Source organism: Ursus arctos, unplaced genomic scaffold, assembly GCF_023065955.2.
Source record: "Ursus arctos isolate Adak ecotype North America unplaced genomic scaffold, UrsArc2.0 scaffold_3, whole genome shotgun sequence".
NCBI lineage: Eukaryota > Metazoa > Chordata > Mammalia > Carnivora > Ursidae > Ursus > Ursus arctos.
In genome coordinates, this window is record NW_026622985.1 from 91,052,989 (window position 1) to 91,069,868 (window position 16,880).

The 16,880-nt window shown below is 52.9% G+C and overlaps 2 protein-coding genes across 3 annotated transcripts in view; one reads left to right on the forward strand and one right to left on the reverse strand.

Moving 5' to 3' along the window:
* The window catches only part of CLCN1 (chloride voltage-gated channel 1), a 38,125-nt gene extending 32,294 nt beyond the window's left edge, over window positions 1–5,831 (forward strand). The window contains exon 24 of one of the 2 annotated variants that reach the window (XM_044388894.3): window positions 3,876–5,831. The gene's annotated coding sequence lies outside the window, so the exon portion shown is untranslated. Of the gene's footprint in view, window positions 1–43; window positions 126–3,875 lie in introns of those variants that run through there. The other variant, XM_044388889.3, reaches the window with a different exon arrangement.
* FAM131B (family with sequence similarity 131 member B) lies at window positions 2,179–8,587 on the reverse strand. The gene is made up of 7 exons (XM_026512986.4): window positions 8,508–8,587; window positions 5,947–6,056; window positions 5,282–5,317; window positions 4,936–5,029; window positions 4,470–4,667; window positions 2,866–3,009; window positions 2,179–2,658 (listed from the first exon to the last, which is right to left on the reverse strand). Exons 1-7 carry the CDS (start codon window positions 8,533–8,535, stop codon window positions 2,186–2,188), a joined length of 1,083 nt encoding a protein of 360 aa, XP_026368771.2. The 5' UTR covers window positions 8,536–8,587; the 3' UTR covers window positions 2,179–2,185.
* Between the last annotated feature and the right edge of the window lie 8,293 nt (window positions 8,588–16,880).

Consider the following 16,880-nt stretch of genomic DNA (forward strand, 5'->3'; position numbering starts at 1 on the left):
GAGGAAAGAACACTGCTTTAGTCCTCCTTTCCCAACTCCACAGACCCTGAGCAAAAACGAACAAACTATAATGAATGAACCTGCTGGATTGGACGTCCACCGTGGTCTGGGGGCAGAACGTAGGCACAAAGGGGATGAGACTAAGAGGAAGAAGATGGTGCACTGAGACAGCTGATGGCACGAGGCGAGGAAACTAGGACCGGTGGCAAGAGGGAACTGTGGGCATGCAAAACCCCAAGGTCCCGCGGCAGGAGGGCAGGAGTCTCCCGTGAGGACCAGAAGCCAGCAAGGGCATGCGGGGCCACCTCCCAGAGCTGCTCGCTGCAAGGTCCTGCTGCCTCCTGAGTCAGGTCACATCACCAAACACGAGAGAGGTCTTCCGTGAGACAGCTGTGGACAAGGTGACTTCGCCTACCCATGCTCACCATGTCCACTCCTGAGTCCTCCAAGGACCAACCCCAGGAAAGCCATTGTCCCCCTCCCCTGGAGGACACGGGACCCTGGCCTCAGCTGCATCGCAGGAGCACATGTGAATGAAAGTGTGAACTCAGTTGTGGGGGGGGGGCAGTCACAGATGGACAGAAACACCCCAACTCTCAACCTCCTCATTCCAAAGAAACAGAAGTCTGGGGCATGGGGTGGGGGGACAGTTCTGTCCAGGGTCTGGGAGAGGGTGACAGTGCTCCCTTCCCAGCAAAGGGTAAAGTGGTAGGACCCCTGACGAAGTGTGGGTAGGACACAAGGCCTTGGAGCTGGAGCCTTAGTCGGGCATGAGGAAGGAGGGAAGGCAACAATGGAGCTCTCAGCTTCTCTCCTACCAGAGTCTCCCTGTGCCCCCGCAGTGGGAAGGGGCAGTGTGCCAGCCAGCTCCACAGCTGTGGCGTCCTTCACTCTCCCCCGTCCCCTGCTGTCAGATCTCTCACAGAAGTGCTGCGCAGAAGTCCCCACCACACTGGAAACGGGCAGTGAGAGTGCCTCCCTGTAACCCGTCCTGGAAGGAAGAATCCTCTGATTCTCCTCTCTTCCTCCACAGGAGGCCGGGGGAGGGAGGGAGAACACCTGTGAAGCCCTCTTCGGAGTCCTGGGAGGAGCTGAAGAAGGGGCAAAGGAGCCGAGTGCCCACACCGCTCCTCAGCAAACAGCCCACCCTGGCTGGGGCCTGACAGCACCAGACTCCTCCCTCCACCCCACTCAACCCTGAGTCCCCAAGAAGTTATAAAAATGTAGAAAAGGCAAAGAGAAAAGTGTAAACAGCTCCAGAGAATTAGAGGGTAGATGGAGGGAGACACAGCCCTCATGCTTCCCCATTTGGCCAGGACACCTGCGTTCTGTGTCACCCCCTCAGGGCCAGGGCTCCAGAGCAGGGGACAGAAGGAGGCAGAAAAGGGAAGCAAGAGCTGGAGCGGCCAGCCCCGGCTGGGCCCTTTCCCAGATCCTTGGATCCTCCCTCCAGACAAGGGAATAGTCAAGATCTCAGCATAGGCGGCCATATTTGTTCTTGGTCTCATCAGTGACTTTCTGGTCTCTGAGCAGGCCCTGATATAAAGAATCACGTTTGTGTCCCTGTGCATCCCAGCTGCCACACCCACCTCCCCCACGACTCCTGATCTCAGAAGCCAGTTTCTCGCTGAGGGCAGGCTCTCCACCCTTTAAGGACACATGACTTCAGGTGGCTTCCCCTGTGCCCATCGAGCCATACCAATAGCCCCTGAGGTCTGTTCCTCATAGTCGGGATGAGCTGGGGCCACAGCCAGAGAAAACAGAGTCGGGAAAAGCAGGAGTGACACGGAGAAAGGAGGCATTCCCACAGCCACAGTCAAGGCTCCTGGAAGACGAAGCAGATAGTGAAGAACTGAGGTCCAGTCGACGGCCACACGCTGCCCTGTGCTGCTGTCCTCGGGAGCCACACTGGAGCTTCATCATCACAGACCCAGGAGCCTACAGCCAAGCAAAGTTCAGAGCCATCTGGTTGTCTGGGCCTCAGTTCCCAGACCTGTGCTTTCTACAGCATAAGCCTGGATAAAATGCCATCCTGGCTCTCCATTTTCCTGGCGAGGACTGGCAACTCCTTGGTCCCTCATGGTCTTCTGCCCGGGTTCAGCTGTACTGCTGGGGGAAGGGAGGGTATTGTCGCAGCCATGCCCCTCAGGTGGGAGTGGAAGGCTGGGCGTGGAGTGGGAGGAAGCTAGTTGTTCGCTTCGCCCTCCTCCTCATCGAAGGATTGCACACCTGAGGATGTGACGTCAGACACCTTGCGGCTGAGAGCCGTGGACACCTCAGGGTCTTCTCGTGGGGAAAGTGACTCCAGGTCCCGGCATCCTGCATCCTCTTCCTCCTCAGGGGCCAATGGCCTCTTCTCCTCCTCAGCAGGGCCCCTTGCCAGGTCCATTCCACCCACCCCCGGAGCCCAGTCCATGTCTGACCCCAGCAAAGGGGGAGGCTCCTGAGCAGAGTATCCACAGGCAGGCTGGGAAGGCCCCATTTCATGCAAGCTAGGCTGTGAGTCATCAAATGCAGGGCCAAGATAGGATCCTGTGGCCGGAGAGGCAATGAGGGACTGGTCGCTGGCTTCCCAGGCATCCGACGACCCCAGGCAGTACATGCCCTGGGACACGTAGGAGTGAGGCCATCCATCCATGGGGGCTTGAGCAAGGGCATCTGTAAAGAGAATCAGGGAAGTCAGCAGGGCTACAGAACATCAAGGGCGGCAGCGATAGCACAGAGAACTGAGTGGGGAGGGCGGCAGAGCAGGGAGGAGAGAAGGAAAGCCGAGATGGACCGGGAGTCTCAGAAGAACACACAGGAGTGGAGGTAGCCCAGTTAAGCTGGGGAGGCCTCTCAGGCCTCAGAGGAATCATCCCTCACCTTGACTCTCCATCAGCTCCTGGTAGTTGTCACTGTAGTTGCAGCCCAGTGGCTCCTGGGTGGAGTTGACACTCATGTCCTCCCCATCCATGGAAGACCAGGCCATGAGTGTGGCCTCGGAGATGGCAAACTGTTCCATTACACCTACGAGAAGGAACGTAGTCAGCACAAGATACCCCTGGGAACACTTGGACACATGCACGGGGTAGGGCGACATCGGGGCAGCGCTGTCCAATAGAAATACCATGCAAGCCACTGGTGCAATTTAAAATTTTCTCACAGCCATATTGAAGCAAATGTAAGAGAAACAGGTGAAACTAATTTTTATAATATATCTTATTTAGCCCGATATAGATCTTGGATTATCTTTCAACACATAATCCATATAAAAATTATTAATGAGATATTTTATGTTATTTTATTCATACACATCTTTGAAATCCAGTTGGTATTTTACACAGATGGTACATCTCCATTCAGAGGAACCACATTTCACGTTCAAGTTCAAGTGGCTACTGTATGGGACAGCACGGACTAACCCCCACACAAGGCAAAACTGTGTGGGACTTCCCAGAAGGTCAGGTTAAGAATTCTTAGCAGAGAGAGTTGAGGGGTCTTCTGGTGCGATATCCAAAGGGATTAAAATGAGGAATTTCCAGAAGTTTCTCTGTGGACAGTTTTAAGAATGTTAGCTAGTACTAGGTCATCAAAGACAGAGAACGCTAAATGAGAGGGCTCAATTTCAATAGAGAATCCCCAAGGGAGAACCATGGGTTTATAGGTCCACAGTGGCATCAAGAGGAAGGTTCCAGCGACTGAAAGGAGAAGGGAGGGAGGACAGACTAGGGAGGCTGGGTAGACCTGGGGGTCCCCATTCTAGTCAGAGCCATAGGTTGAAGCTTACATTGGCAATTGCCCTAAACTACCCCCTACCCATACACGTCTCCCCCCTCCCCACTGATAGTTCTACCTCATGCCACCAACACAGAGATACCTCCCTTCTCTTCCAGATCTATCATTCTTCCCAGGTGTCTTACTGGGATGTGCTACAGGGGCTTGGCCACCGCTGGAGGCACGCCACATGCCTGTCTCGTAGGGATTCCACTGTCCTGGACCGAAACCTCTTCTGTGTACCACCCTCTCCTCACCCAGGTCCCTTGATCTTCTAGTGGCTGTCATAAGCAATGAGCCAAGTAAGTGAATCCACTACTGCAATGTGCTGAGGGGCAAAGTCTAGAAGGGATTTCCCACCGCCTTTTCTTCTTTTTCCTCAAGAGACATGAGTGGAAGGAGAGCCCTTCAGAGTTGAAGGCCCCTGCCTTTTTGTCCTATACTGATAGTGCTGCCATGTAGGAGGGAAGGCATTTGGAACAGGTGGACCCACAGTCCCATGTAATTCGCTTTAGTTTCTGAGATGATAATAAAAGTAAGTTTGAGGGCACTTACCCGAATCAATCAAAGTACTTGAAATCAGAGCTGATTGGAAATTTATGTCCTATGGTCATCATATGGATAGAGCCGATCCTGCCATCCGGGATCAGGCTGGAAGGTCAGTCTCAGGGCATCCCGAAAACGTGTCTCTTGAGGGTCCCCGGAATAAGTACCTGCTAGGAAACGTGCCTCCTTCTCGCCATCACTGAGGTCTGAGTAGGCATCGGTGTCCCTGCGCACCGCCTCGTGGCTGTGTTGCGGCTGAATGGCTGGTGTCTTCCCCCAGCCCTGCCACTCAATCATGTGGGCCACCCGGCCTTGCCCCATGGCTGTGGGCTTCGTCACATGGTCCTTCATGCTACGAGAAATCCCTGAGGGGCCAGACATTCTCCACATCCTCCGGAAGAGCACACAATACCCATGCAAGATCCACCCCATGTCCCCACCCAAGTCCCATGGGACTCCATCCAGTGGGGGCGGGGCTCCCTATGAGGGCCAGCCTGGACAGGAGGGCTTGACCTAAAGGTCAAATAGGTCAGGGGTAGGGGTCTTCTTTAGGCCTCCAGGAGCAAGGAGACCGAGACCAGGAGTGCATAGGTATTCTCCTGTCTGGATGCATCACCAAGTCGGGAGTCTCACCTGAGAAGGATGACTTGGCCAGGGCCCCAATGCCATAGGCATTAGAGTTTCGCTTAAGCTTCGGAAGAATGGAAGTGGTGTCCTCCATGGAGAGCTGGGAGAGAGAATGTGGGTGGAGGGGCAGAGATGAGTTCAGGGTTTCCAGGAGGAAGGGTCTGAGCTTGGGCAGGTGAAAGGGAACCGTTATGTCAAGGAGTCCCAAGGACGCTTATCCCACAACTGCCCTTGAAAAGATGGGGGCTCGGTAGGGAATGTGAGGGCTCAGGGTGCCTGCTGGCATTGGGGAGCGAAGAGAAGGGAGAGGAACTAGGCTGCGCTGGGGAGGGCTGGGGGGAGCTGCACTCACATTGATGCCATCCCAGGAGAAATCGGTCCGGGTTTGCTGTGAGGAGGGAACAAAGGGAGTGGGGATCCCAGGCACACCCAGCAGTGCAAGTAGCCCCCGCCCCTCCCCCATCCCAGGGACTTCCAGGAGTGCTGAAGCAGAGAAGTTTTTCCCCAGCTTAATTTAGGGGGATTAGGAGCTCAGTGTGGAACATTTGGCCTGTGTTTTGAGGAAAGTAGGAGAAATGTTCCGTAAAAGTGCCAGTCTGAAGGAGTGTTTGGGCTGTTCTCTTGGAATTTAGGAAGATCATTCAAGGATTAGGCAGCTGGGAGGCTTGGTTCATGAGGGTTCCCGGGGTCTTTTAAAAGTCCTTTGGTTAGGGGTACCTGGGGTGCCTGGGTAGCTTAGTCGGTGAAGCCTCTGCCTCAGGCAGGGTCCTGGGATCCAGCCCTGCATTGGGCTCCCTGCTCATTGGGGTGTCTGCTTCTCCCTCTCCCTCTGCCACTCCCCGCCCCCGCCTGTGTGCTCACACTCTCTCTCAAATAAATAAAAAAATCTTAAAAAAAAAAAATTAAGGATTGTGGTACTCCAGGTCAAAACATATTTAAAAAAGAAATAAAATAAATAAGTAATAAATCAAACTCCTTTGGCCGGCGGTGGGGGGGCAGCTGGGCACAGGGCCTCACCTCGGTGGACGGCCGGTGGAGACCGCTTCCGTGCAGCGAGCTGGTGCTGTCCATGTGGATCTGGTCCACATCCTTCAGGCCCTTCCAGTCCACTGCAATCACCTCATTCCCTGAAGTGGCCACAGGCTCATTAGTTGCTCCACCTTCAACCTCACCTGCCACCCCCCAAAAGCCCCCTCCAGGGTCGCAGAGTGCTGAGGTCACACAGGGGCAGCCCCTCCAGACCCTTCCCTTCCTTTCCCTCCAGCTCCCACTCCCTCTGATAGCACATTCCCTTTCCAGTCCCTACTCTCCCCCAATTTTTGGTAGGACAAACCATAATGCTGAGCCAGAATATGCCCTTTGAGCTCACCCAAGAATAGCACATTCAGAGAAAGTGTTATATGGCCTTATTTGTTGTTGTTTAAATGGAGGGGTCAGTGGTTGGGTTTTACCAGGAAAACAGTACTTTATTCTCCTGAGGAATCTCTGAGGTTTCTACATGGGAGTTTACGGGAGCCGTGTCTTTCATCCATTCTGTTTCCACAAATAAGGGCAAAACTTCTTTAGGGGTAAGCTTCTCTATATGTGGGCTTTATGGTTTGTATCTTAGACTTGGTGAATCTGTCTGACGCGAAGGAGATTTGGCGGGGATAGAAGCAGGAGTTGGGTGTGTTCACCCAGAAATGGTGAAGGGAGAGAAAGCAAAGACTGAGATGTGATCATTTTCCCTGACTGTTGGGAGACAAGCGATGGATGGAAGAGGAGCAAAGGGGCACAGGGGAAGAAGAGAAGGGGACTTTTAAAAATAGGAACTAAAAGTATAGGCATTCAAGTCAAGGAGAAGACAAAAGACAATGGGAGGGGTGGACAGGGTTTGAGGGACTGGGGGACTGGAGGGCAGAGGAGGATGGGAATTGTTCAGGTGAGGCCGGATCTTGTGGCCAAGGCAGATGCTGGCAAGAGGGCAGGGTGGTGCCTCCCCTCCTGGGAGGCTGGGGAAGAACCCCTTGGGCAGTTGGAAAGGGACTCAAGCATCAAATGGCTGTGGAACCATCTGACCTTATAGGTCCTCCCTCCACATGGAGTTTTATGATTCTGAATTTAGGGTTAGGGGTCCACTCTTGGGAAGGGGTGAGGTGAACGGGGTCTCGAGCATGAGGAGGCATTCAGCAGGCATCCACACAGCTAGTGCAAAAGGGATTGTGGTTAATGGGTGGGAAGGAGGTAGGACCCCTCCTAAGTGAGTCCCTCTCCCTTGGGGCTACAGGGGAGTGATGAGATGGGTCAGACCAGGGGCTGTGGCTGGCAGGGAAGAGGAAATATGGACCCCTGGGCATAGAGAGCAGGAAGGGCACAGATAGAAGAGAGGAGGGATGAGGAGGGCAGAGCAGGAGAGAGGGGAGGGGGGGTGGCCTTTGTAGAGGAGGGAGAGCTGAGTCAGAGTCCTGGGGGGCAGGGAGGGGGAGAGAGAGAACCCCAGGAAGAGGTGAAAGCAGAGGAGGGGGGTATCCATGGAAATAAATCGGGTCTCAGAGAAATCAGGCTTCCGGAGAGTGAGTTTGTTTGTAATAATAATACGAATTATTCTCTCAGCCTGAGGTCACTGGGTCGTGTAGGCGGGAGAAATTGGGAGTTGGAATAGGAAAAATTGGGGGGTTTGGGAGAGGGTTGGACTAATTCTTGGAGCTGTGAGCGTGGAGTGGGTGCGTGGGGCGGGGGATAAGGGGGTGGAAGCAAGGCAAAGGCTGAGGGGAGAGACGACTTAGGAGGAGCCTGTGCCCGCCCCCAGTCCAAGGTAAATAAAGAGGCGGCCCCGCCCCGCCAGCCCCCGCCGACAGGTGCAGGTCCCGGTTCCTCGGGCCGGCCGGCCCCACCCTTCTGGGAGCGGGCTCCCGACCCCTGTCCATCCCTCTAAATCCCCCGCCTTCTCCCCGCGCCCCCCCGGCCCTTCCCTTCTGTCCAGCCCAGCCCGGCCCCATTTTCTCCGGGCGTGGACCCAGTTCCCCTCCCCGAGGCACCAAGCGCATCCCGCCTCCGCCCCCGCCCCGGAGGGAAGATGCACGTGAACAAAGCGAATCGGGGGAGGCAGGAACGACAGAAAAAGGCAACAAGAGAGAGGGAAGGAGGTGGGAGCAAAACACCCAAGCCAGAGGGAGGCGGGGGGGGGGGGGGAGCTCAAGGCGGAGGCCAGGGGTCCTTGGAAGGGGGCTGCCCCAGAAATGGAGGGGGAAGAAAGGCTCTGGGGAAGGCAGGGTCGAGGCGGATGGCCTGGAGGTGGCGGGCGCGGGGACGCGAGAGTAGGGAGAGGAGGCTGGTGGAGAGATGATGGAGAGGGACCGCGCCGGGGGGAGGGAGGCGGAAGGAGGCTGGAGGGAGACGAGGGAGCGGAGGAGCCAGGAGGGCGTCCGGCCCCGGAGGCGCGAGGGGCGAGCGCGGAGGAGAGCTGAGCGCGGGGAAAGTGCGGGAGCCAGGCCGGGCGGGGCGGGGCGGGGGGCGCCGGGGGGCGGTGGGGGAGGGGGCCGGGGAGCGGCGCTGGCCGAGCCTGCCTCCGCCCGCCCCCGCCCCGCCGCGGTACCCACCCACGGTCCGGGAGCCGATGCAGCCCATGGCTCCGGCGCCTCCGGGGCCGGGCGCTCACTGCCGCGGGGCGGGCGCCGGGGGCAGCACCGGGAGCCGCGCCGCCGCCCCAGCCGCTCTGCAGCGCCGCGGCTGTCTCCGCTCGGCTCCGCTCCCCCCTCCCCTCTCCATCCCTCCCCGCGGCAGCCTCTGTCGCCGCCGCCGCCGCCGCCGCCGCCTGGCTCCCCCGCCCCGGCTCGGCTGGCGGCGGCGGGGAGGGGGCGGCCCGGGGATTGGCTACGCGCGACGCCTCCCCGCCCCTGCCCTCGACCCAGCCGCCGCGTTCCCCGCGCACCTCGCGGCGCTCCCCTCCACCCGCCCTGCCCCTGGCCCGCGCGGGGGCTCCTCGCAGGTGACGGCCCGGATGGTGCCCGGGGGGTGCTGGAGACCCGGAGAACGTCCCCCTTGGGTCCCCGGAGCCGGGGAAAGAACCCAGCGCCCGCCCTCTGGTTCTGGTGGATGGATTTCGAGGGCCGGCGTTGGGGATGCCCGGGGAGAAAGGCGCGGGATGCGGGGGTGGGGGGACGTGTAATAAAGCTTGGATGAAGGGCCTTGGCCGCCAAATTCCGCAAACACTTGTTTTCTTCCTGGGGCCGCATCTGGGACACAAACGCGAGCGTGATTGGATACAGCTTCAGTTGCTCTGCGTTTCCTGTGCGCGTTTTGTCCACCCAAACAGATCGCGAAGTCTTTGCGAGTGGATCGTGTACTAAGCTTCCCTGTGCCGGGCGCTCGCTAGAAACTCGGGGATGGGTATGGGGTTGGTGCACATCGCCTCCAGGCCTGATTGGGGATGGGGGAGGAGAATGAGATAATTCAGTCCCAGCTAGAATGAAATAAAAATCGAGACTGACTAGAAGGCACAGTTTTAAATCCAATTTAACTTTCTGAGCCTTGGTCTTCTCCGACAAATGACACCATGAATGTCAGGAAGCAGTCGAGAGAGAGGAGGGTTGCCTCCTGGATGGCCAGAAGGGGTCAGATTGGTACCAAGGGGCTGGTGGGTAAGAGATTGAGAGAGAGAGTGATCTACGTGGCAGGGGTCAAGTGAACATTATCGTTACAGCAGACAAGAAGTGAAATCCAGAAAAGACACAAGAAAGGGCACGGAGCCTCTTGACTAAGCAACACCTGCAAACGCAAGGTGTGAAAGAGCAGACCGTGTCAGTACCAATGACAGCAAATGCTAATCCAGGGTATGTTTGTTCCCCACCTGGTTTCTTTTCCCTCCTGAGGTTGGGCAGGGAGCAGGGCACCTGGCTAGGCGTCCCCGGGGGGTGTGGGTGTATAACAGGACAAAAGACCAAGTCTCATAGATGCACCTTTTAACCCTTTAGACCACTACATTCTGTGGGATCCCAGGGGAAAGATGGGAGAGAAGATGCTAATAATCTAACTGCAGATCTGGGAGATGGAATTATGGAGAGAGAACTGATCTTTGGTCTCTGTGCATGACGAAATAAATTCAATCTGCTCCTATAAAACCATGAGAGAGAAGAGGGAGTAGTCAGTAGGTCTGCTGAGATTTTAATCATCCAGTATAATTTGTGGCAAGATCTGATACCTTATTTTGACAGTGAGAAGAATTAGCAAGTATTTTCCCCCATATCTACTATTGTTGGTTATGCAAAAGAAGTGTCATATGGTTTCTGCCCTCCTGAAATATATTGTCTAGCCGTAAAGGAAAGAGCATGAAAAGATGGGGGAGAAAGAAGAAGGAGGAGAAGCAGAAAGAGGAGGAGGAGGAGGAGGAGAAGGAGAGGAAGGAGAAGAAGGTAAGGAGAAGAGGAAGAAAAAACAGCTTCCGATACTATGGCAGTGCCACCCAACCTCTGTGTCTTGTGGAGAGAAAGCACTGATGGGAATATCCAGGTCGGGAAGTAACAGACCAAGTGGCCAGCTCTGCTCACACCTTCCCACTTGAAACTGCTTTCCCTTTGGGGAGCTCTCTGATTCCAGTATTCCCACGATTAGTCTGGTCCAAACATGGATGCAAACCCCGTTCCTTGTTCCCCTTAGCACAGCTATACAGGGCTGGGTTTATCAAATGATTGAAATCCAGTCAACACAAGGGACCCCAGGTCTTAAAGATCCAGTCCTGGTTCCCATTCTGTCTCGAAGGTATTTCTAGCACCAGAGAAAAGCAGAATGTCAGAGGCCCAGCGCTGGCCTGCTTTCTTTCTGGTTCTAGTATGGGATCCTCTTACCTCTCACCATTGAGAGACATTCTTTCCCAGTCTCTTTGGCATCTTCTGAGCCAGGGTCAAAGATTCCAGTTCTGATCTGGACAGGAACAACCTTTCTGGAGGACGATTTGACAGTACTGATCAAAAAATCTTTAAAATATGCATTGCTGTTGTTGCGACATGACTAAATTGTGACACAGCTATTCCATTTATAGAAATATTCTAAGGAAATAAAAATAGAATGTGGACAAAGATTTAATCTACAGCACCCATCAGAACACTATTTACATAATAATGAAAGATTGTACAGAACCCACATGCTCAAACCTGGGGATTAATTAAATAAATTATGGTATATGCTTATGAGAGAATACTGTGTAGCTACTGATACTATTTTATAATTGAGTTTGTTGACAAATTATTCATGATACATTGTGACATTATAAAGAAGCAGGCTGTGATATAAGAATTAGAGTATATCTATGTTTGCTTAAAAATCACATACACACATTCTCCTGCCTTTTGTCAGGCTTTCCATCCCAAGTAATGTATGGGATTCCCTGAGGAAAACCTATGTTTTACAGATGTCCAGGCTCACTCATCAGTTAAGTTTGGCCCTCAATGAAATCGCAGTATTAATGAGTCTATTTCCAAACTCTAAAAATAGAGGACTTTGGCTGAATGCCCCAGTACGGCATTGGTACTCCCTAACTGGTCCCCTTTGGAACACGACGGGGTGAAATGGTGTTTCCCCCTTCTCTGGGGTTGCTGTTTCATGGCCGTAATCTCCTATGGATAGCTCTTGGACAGAAAGAACAGAACCAAGCTCAGAAACAGTACCGTCTAGGGGTGCCTGGGTGGCCGAGTTGGTTAAGTGTCTGACTCTTCAGCCCAGGTCTTGATCTCAGGGTTGTGAGTTCAAGCCCCACGTTGGACTCCACACTGGACATGGAGCCTACTGTGAAATAAGAGAGAAAAAAATGGGACCTCTAAAACAGGGACTCTTGGGGTGACTGTGTGGTGCCGTGGGTTAAGCATCTGACTCTTGGTTTTGGCTCGGGTCTTGAAATCGAGGCCAGGGTCAAGCTCCACACTCAATGAGGAGTCTGCTCCAGATTCTCTCTCTCCCTCTCCCTCTGCTGCTCCCCCGGCTTGCTCGATCTTTCTCTCTCTCAAACAAATAAATACATCTTAAATAAAATGAAACAGGAACTTTTTTAAAAAAAAAAAGATTTTATTTATTTATTTGACAGAAAGAGAGACAGAGAGAGCATAAGCAGGGGGAGAAGCAGAGGGAGAGGGAGAAGCAGGCTTCCGGCTGAGCGGAGAGCCCAATGTGGGGCTCCATCCCAGGACCCTGAGATCATGACCTGAGCCGAAGCCAGATGCTTAACCGACTGAGCCAACCAGATGCCCCTAAAACAGGAACTGTTGTCCCAGGATCCATGGGCAGAATCCAGAGTCCCTAACCTTGGTTGGAAGAACTTACATCTTTGTGTTCGCTGACTTGTAACTGAAATTCTCCGTTTCCTTCAGGTATGAGTACAGGCAGCAAAGCACGATGGTATTAGAGCTGTCGTTCTGTGTCTTTACTGCCCATAAACATCGTAGATGTTTCTATTATACAGTTGTTGCAGATTTCTTACGCTATCCTTTATGTTCATCACTGCTCTGAACTTAGAGTGGTACTGAACCTGCTTGTACAAGTTCTCATTTAATGCCTTGATAAAGAAGCAGAATATTACTATATCACAATTTTATAATAACTGGTTTTTTATATTAGTCGTTCCCTTTTTGTATTATTATTTCTTATTTAGTATTTAGTATTATTCTGACAGGGAAGCCAGGGATTTTCCAGATTGCCAACGAGTCCAGGGCAGAAAAACATTTAAGAATCCCTGGCCTCAGGGACGCCTGGCTGTATCAGTCAGCGGAGCATGCGACTCTTGATCTTGGAGTTGTAAGTTCAAGTCCCACTTTGGGTGTAGAGATTGTGTAAAAATAATAAAAAAATCTTAAAAAAAAAAAAAAAAGAATCCCTGGCTTCTAAATGTATTTTTGGTGTTGGCGGTGGTGTGGGGTAGTCTCTAATTCTGCAGGAGCTTAATAACCCTGTTAATAGTACCAACTTAAATGACCAGGCAAGACACTTGCCATCCCATTTTGAAGCCTTGGTTCTCAAGAACAAAGATGTGTCCCTTTTATCTGCAGGACTAAAAGTCACACCCAAGCTTCAGGCCCGCCCCCAACAAATCCAGAGGAAACTCTAAAAAGACAGCAGCTTAATAAAGAGTTTCTTTTGTTTTAATGGGAGACACTAGATCAAGGTTAAGGGCAGATGAAAAGATCCAACTGAAATGGGGAAGTTCAAAGTACAGGAGAGGAAGATTCTTGATGCAAGAGAGGCGTGAATTCCTAAGGCGGCCACCAGGGATGCACCCTGAGGCTCAGGGAGGGGGGCTGGGCTCAGATGGAGGGACCCAGCTCTTCCAGCAGATGGAAAGTTGGAGCAGATGCCAGTCGGTTGCACGTTTGGTGTTGGGAAGATGAGGGATTCCAGTCTGATGGTGTCTGTTTTCCCGGAGAAGTAGGAAGCGGGGTCATCTACTAAATCTGGGAATGGGGGAGAGAGAATAAAATGATAATAAGTAATATGCAAATATCACTTGGCAGTTGACAAAGAGTTTTCAGTGTCTTCCTACAACAATCCAGAGGGAAATCATTGTCTTTGTGTTTCAGTTGAGAAATCCGAGCTTAGAGGCCCATTACTTATCTTTTCCCCAAAATTACCCAGCTGGAAAGAGAAGGAGCTGGAGCATAAACTCAGCCCCTCAAGTAGAAAATTCATCCTGGATGCTGCAGGAAAAAGCTCTATGTGTTTGTTCATCTGGTGTTTAAATAATTGGAGCTACGTGGTTCAGGGTTTTATTTGATACACGTTCTTTCACTCTTGTCTTTCTTTTATGAAGGTGGGGCTGAAGAGAGGAACAGATCTAGCCACACTCCTAAATTTTGACATGGAAAGGGACACTTGCAGCCGCTGCTCTGGGTCTCTGGTGCTGTCACGAGGCACAGATGACCGGAGTGTCGGTTCCCACTTATCAGTGTCCGTGTTTTGTATCAGCGTCTCTATCTCACCGTGATGTTTGTGATTCAGCCCACCCCCACGTTTAGTCAGCCTTGGGGCAGCTCTTACTGGCTCACAGGAGGCCTTGTTCGCTGAAGGCACCAGAAGTGGGCTTGCGGCTACTGGAGAACTGGGGGAAAGGGCTGCAGGAAGTTATCTGGTGGCAGCGTACCTGGAATAGCATGGGCCCTGGAAGAACAGCACTGATGGAGGCCGGGATTCTTTCAAATGGGAGTCGTTTACTTAATCCTCTGGGAACAAGAGGACAAAGAAGGGAGCTTGGGGTCGAAGTTGCTGACACAGAGGAGCAGACTCAGAGCTCAGCCACAGATGCGAGGGTGTCGGTGGTGTGCAAATGGGCTTCCCACAGAGTAGGAAGTGGCCACGGAATCTGCGGTGGTCTGTGGAGTTCTCTTCCCCACCCCACCCCCACCTTCAGCGGGATTCCCAGAGGCATCCGTAGTAGGTGAGGTTCCTGGCCATTGTGCCAGGTCGGGGTGTTTCCTGGGCAGAGCAAGTTTGCTGAGGAAGACGGGACGGCTCAGGGCAGCTGGTTATATAGGACGACACATTCGTAACCAAAGTTCTCTGGTTTCAGTGTTGCTGGTGGGGCCAGGAAGGCCTCACTTAACCATCTCCGACCTGAGGGACGTTGAGGAAGATAAAACCTTTTAGACTGGCATAGGTCATTGCTGGCTTGACTTTTAGATGAAGTTGGAAACATTACAGAACAGTAGGGATCCAAGTAAGGTGAGCTCAGTGCAACGTGTACTGAGATAAGGGAGCTGGGCAGCGCGGGCAGGGGTGGCGAGCTCGCTGTCTGGGGCAGCGCCCGCCCGGAGACGCTCCTCCACGTGTGAGGCGAAGTCCCCTGCGTGGGCAGCTCACCGTCACTGAACCCACATTTTACAGGATCCTGTGATTTCACTCAGCAGAGGAGAGTACCCAAGCACATGTTCCCCTGGCGACTCTGACAGAGTCTCTAGCTTCTCAAGGGGATGCGGTTGTCCTGTCTTCTCCTTGAGAAGCGGCTCTGTGGGAAAGGCTGAAAGAGAATCACTTAAGATTTGGGGTTTCCCTCCAAACATTCCGATGAGAAAGGCCGGTGGTTCTAAGCCAACTGGATCCTACCTCCCTCAGAGAAGGGGAGGCTTTGGTCCAGAGGGCCCAGAACGATGTCAGTGCTTCACCGCTGCTCCCATGGCAGGCCCCAAGTATGTTCAGGGTTTCGGGGATACTATCTTCATCATGTCCAGGTCACAGCCTGCAGCAGACCAGGCAGGGTGCCAGGACCTAGGGAGCAGGTCTGAAGTTTGGGCAACTATGAGCCAGAGGCCTGGTAAACAATAAAAAAAATGGAGTTCATCCATAGCAAGAGAGCCAGACCAGATGGGATCTTCAGAGGTCAAGCAAACTCTCGGCACTCACATATCCCAGAGCCACTGATGGAGAAGGGAAGGAATCCAATAGGTGACGCCAGGCAGTTGCTTCTTCCAGCCTACCTGCCCATGTCATACTCCTCCCTCTGGGGGGGTCAGGGAGAACCGGGAACCGGAAGGCTGGGTCCTGAGTACCACTGATAGCTTCCTGGCCAGTATTTGCTAACTCAGGGGAGGGGGCAGCCACATCGCATTATGCCTCTGGAGCCCTCTCACCCCCTTGCTGGCACCCTTCAGCCTCCACCAGTATGCCCAGCTCCCCCAGGAGAGACCCCACCTGCGCTTACAACACACCCAGCCCCGATCGTGCCTGGGAATCACAGCCTGGTGGCTGAGGCTCTGCCAGACTTCTCTGTCACCAGCTGACAGTTGACCGCCCCCCCCCTTTGGGATTCCTGAATATACCCCCATTCTGGGTTCCCAACCCCCTGCCTTCCTTAAGTTTCGGGATGTCCTGAGATCTCAGCATGGATCCGTCTTGCAAATGCTTTCTTGGACAAGGATCTGGTTTTTGCTGCAAAGCCTAACTGCCTTTTCTTCTTTTCTTCTTTCCTGCAACTGGTCCTGATTCTCAATGGTGGGTTTACCACATAACGGGTCGGCGTAGCTACGGGCGGGACGCTGCCCTTCTCAGTCTGCTGTCTTCTGTAAGCAAGGCAGCCAGGTCCAGAGAGGACCACAGAGGCGTCTTCCTGCCGGTGGAAGAGCAGAGGATAGACAGGGCATTAAGCACCGGTCCCTGAGTGTTGGAACTGCACACGACCTTAGACATCAAGTCTGCCGCGAGCGATTCACGGACACGGAAGATTCGTCTCTCCGATCTTCACAATCCTACGGCATAGTGGCTCAGCGGCGACCAAAATTCACGTTCTCCATCTTTCTTCTAGCATTCTTTTCCTTATCCTGTGATGCTACCTTAAACGTACGGTGGGTTGTTTTTCTGATTGTTATTATGTAAGATATGCGTGACACTAAACCCTGTTGAAATACGCTCAGACCCCCTACTCCTTTTGCTCTTGAGATTGATCAGCTCCTTCTGGGTAAAATGAGATAACAAGAACATTGTTCTAAGAGGATAGATTTCATGTTAAGTGTTCTTGCCACAATATAATTAAAAAAAAAAAAAGAAGAGAACATTGTTCTAAACTTAGGAGTTCCAGCGCTTTGTTCTTTGTGCTTAAGAATGGGCGTGTGAAAAAAAAAAAAAGAATGGGTGTGTAATCTTTGCGTGTATGTTCAGGTCATTGTTTGGTTTAGGTGTTTTCATGGTGATAAGCCTAAGGGGACAAGACTTTACTTTCCTGGGTGGTGGGGAGGGTGGGTGTTCACTTCAGGGCTGTTCATTCACCAAATCAATCATGATTGTCCTGCCAATGGGCAGTGGACCCACCCAGGTAGTAAAGTCCAAAAGAGACAGGAAATTTTGAATGCTGGGTGGTGTGTACGTGTTTTTCTCAAGCAATAGGTACTTGTTTTAGGGGAAAAAATATTTATTTATTTTTTTTTTAAAGATTTTATTTATTTATTCGACAGAGATAGAGACAGCCAGTGAGAGAGGGAACACAAGCAGGGGGAGTGGGAGAG

Coding starts and splice junctions, on each gene's coding strand:
- FAM131B (XM_026512986.4), bottom strand. CDS start 8,535: ATGGGCTGCATCGGCTCCCGGACCGTGG. Junction 5,318..5,946: donor TCCACCGGCCGTCCACCGAG/GTGAGGCCCTGT, acceptor CCCTCCTCACAG/CAAACCCGGACCGATTTCTC. Junction 4,668..4,935: donor GGCCAAGTCATCCTTCTCAG/GTGAGACTCCCG, acceptor CTGGCCCCTCAG/GGATTTCTCGTAGCATGAAG.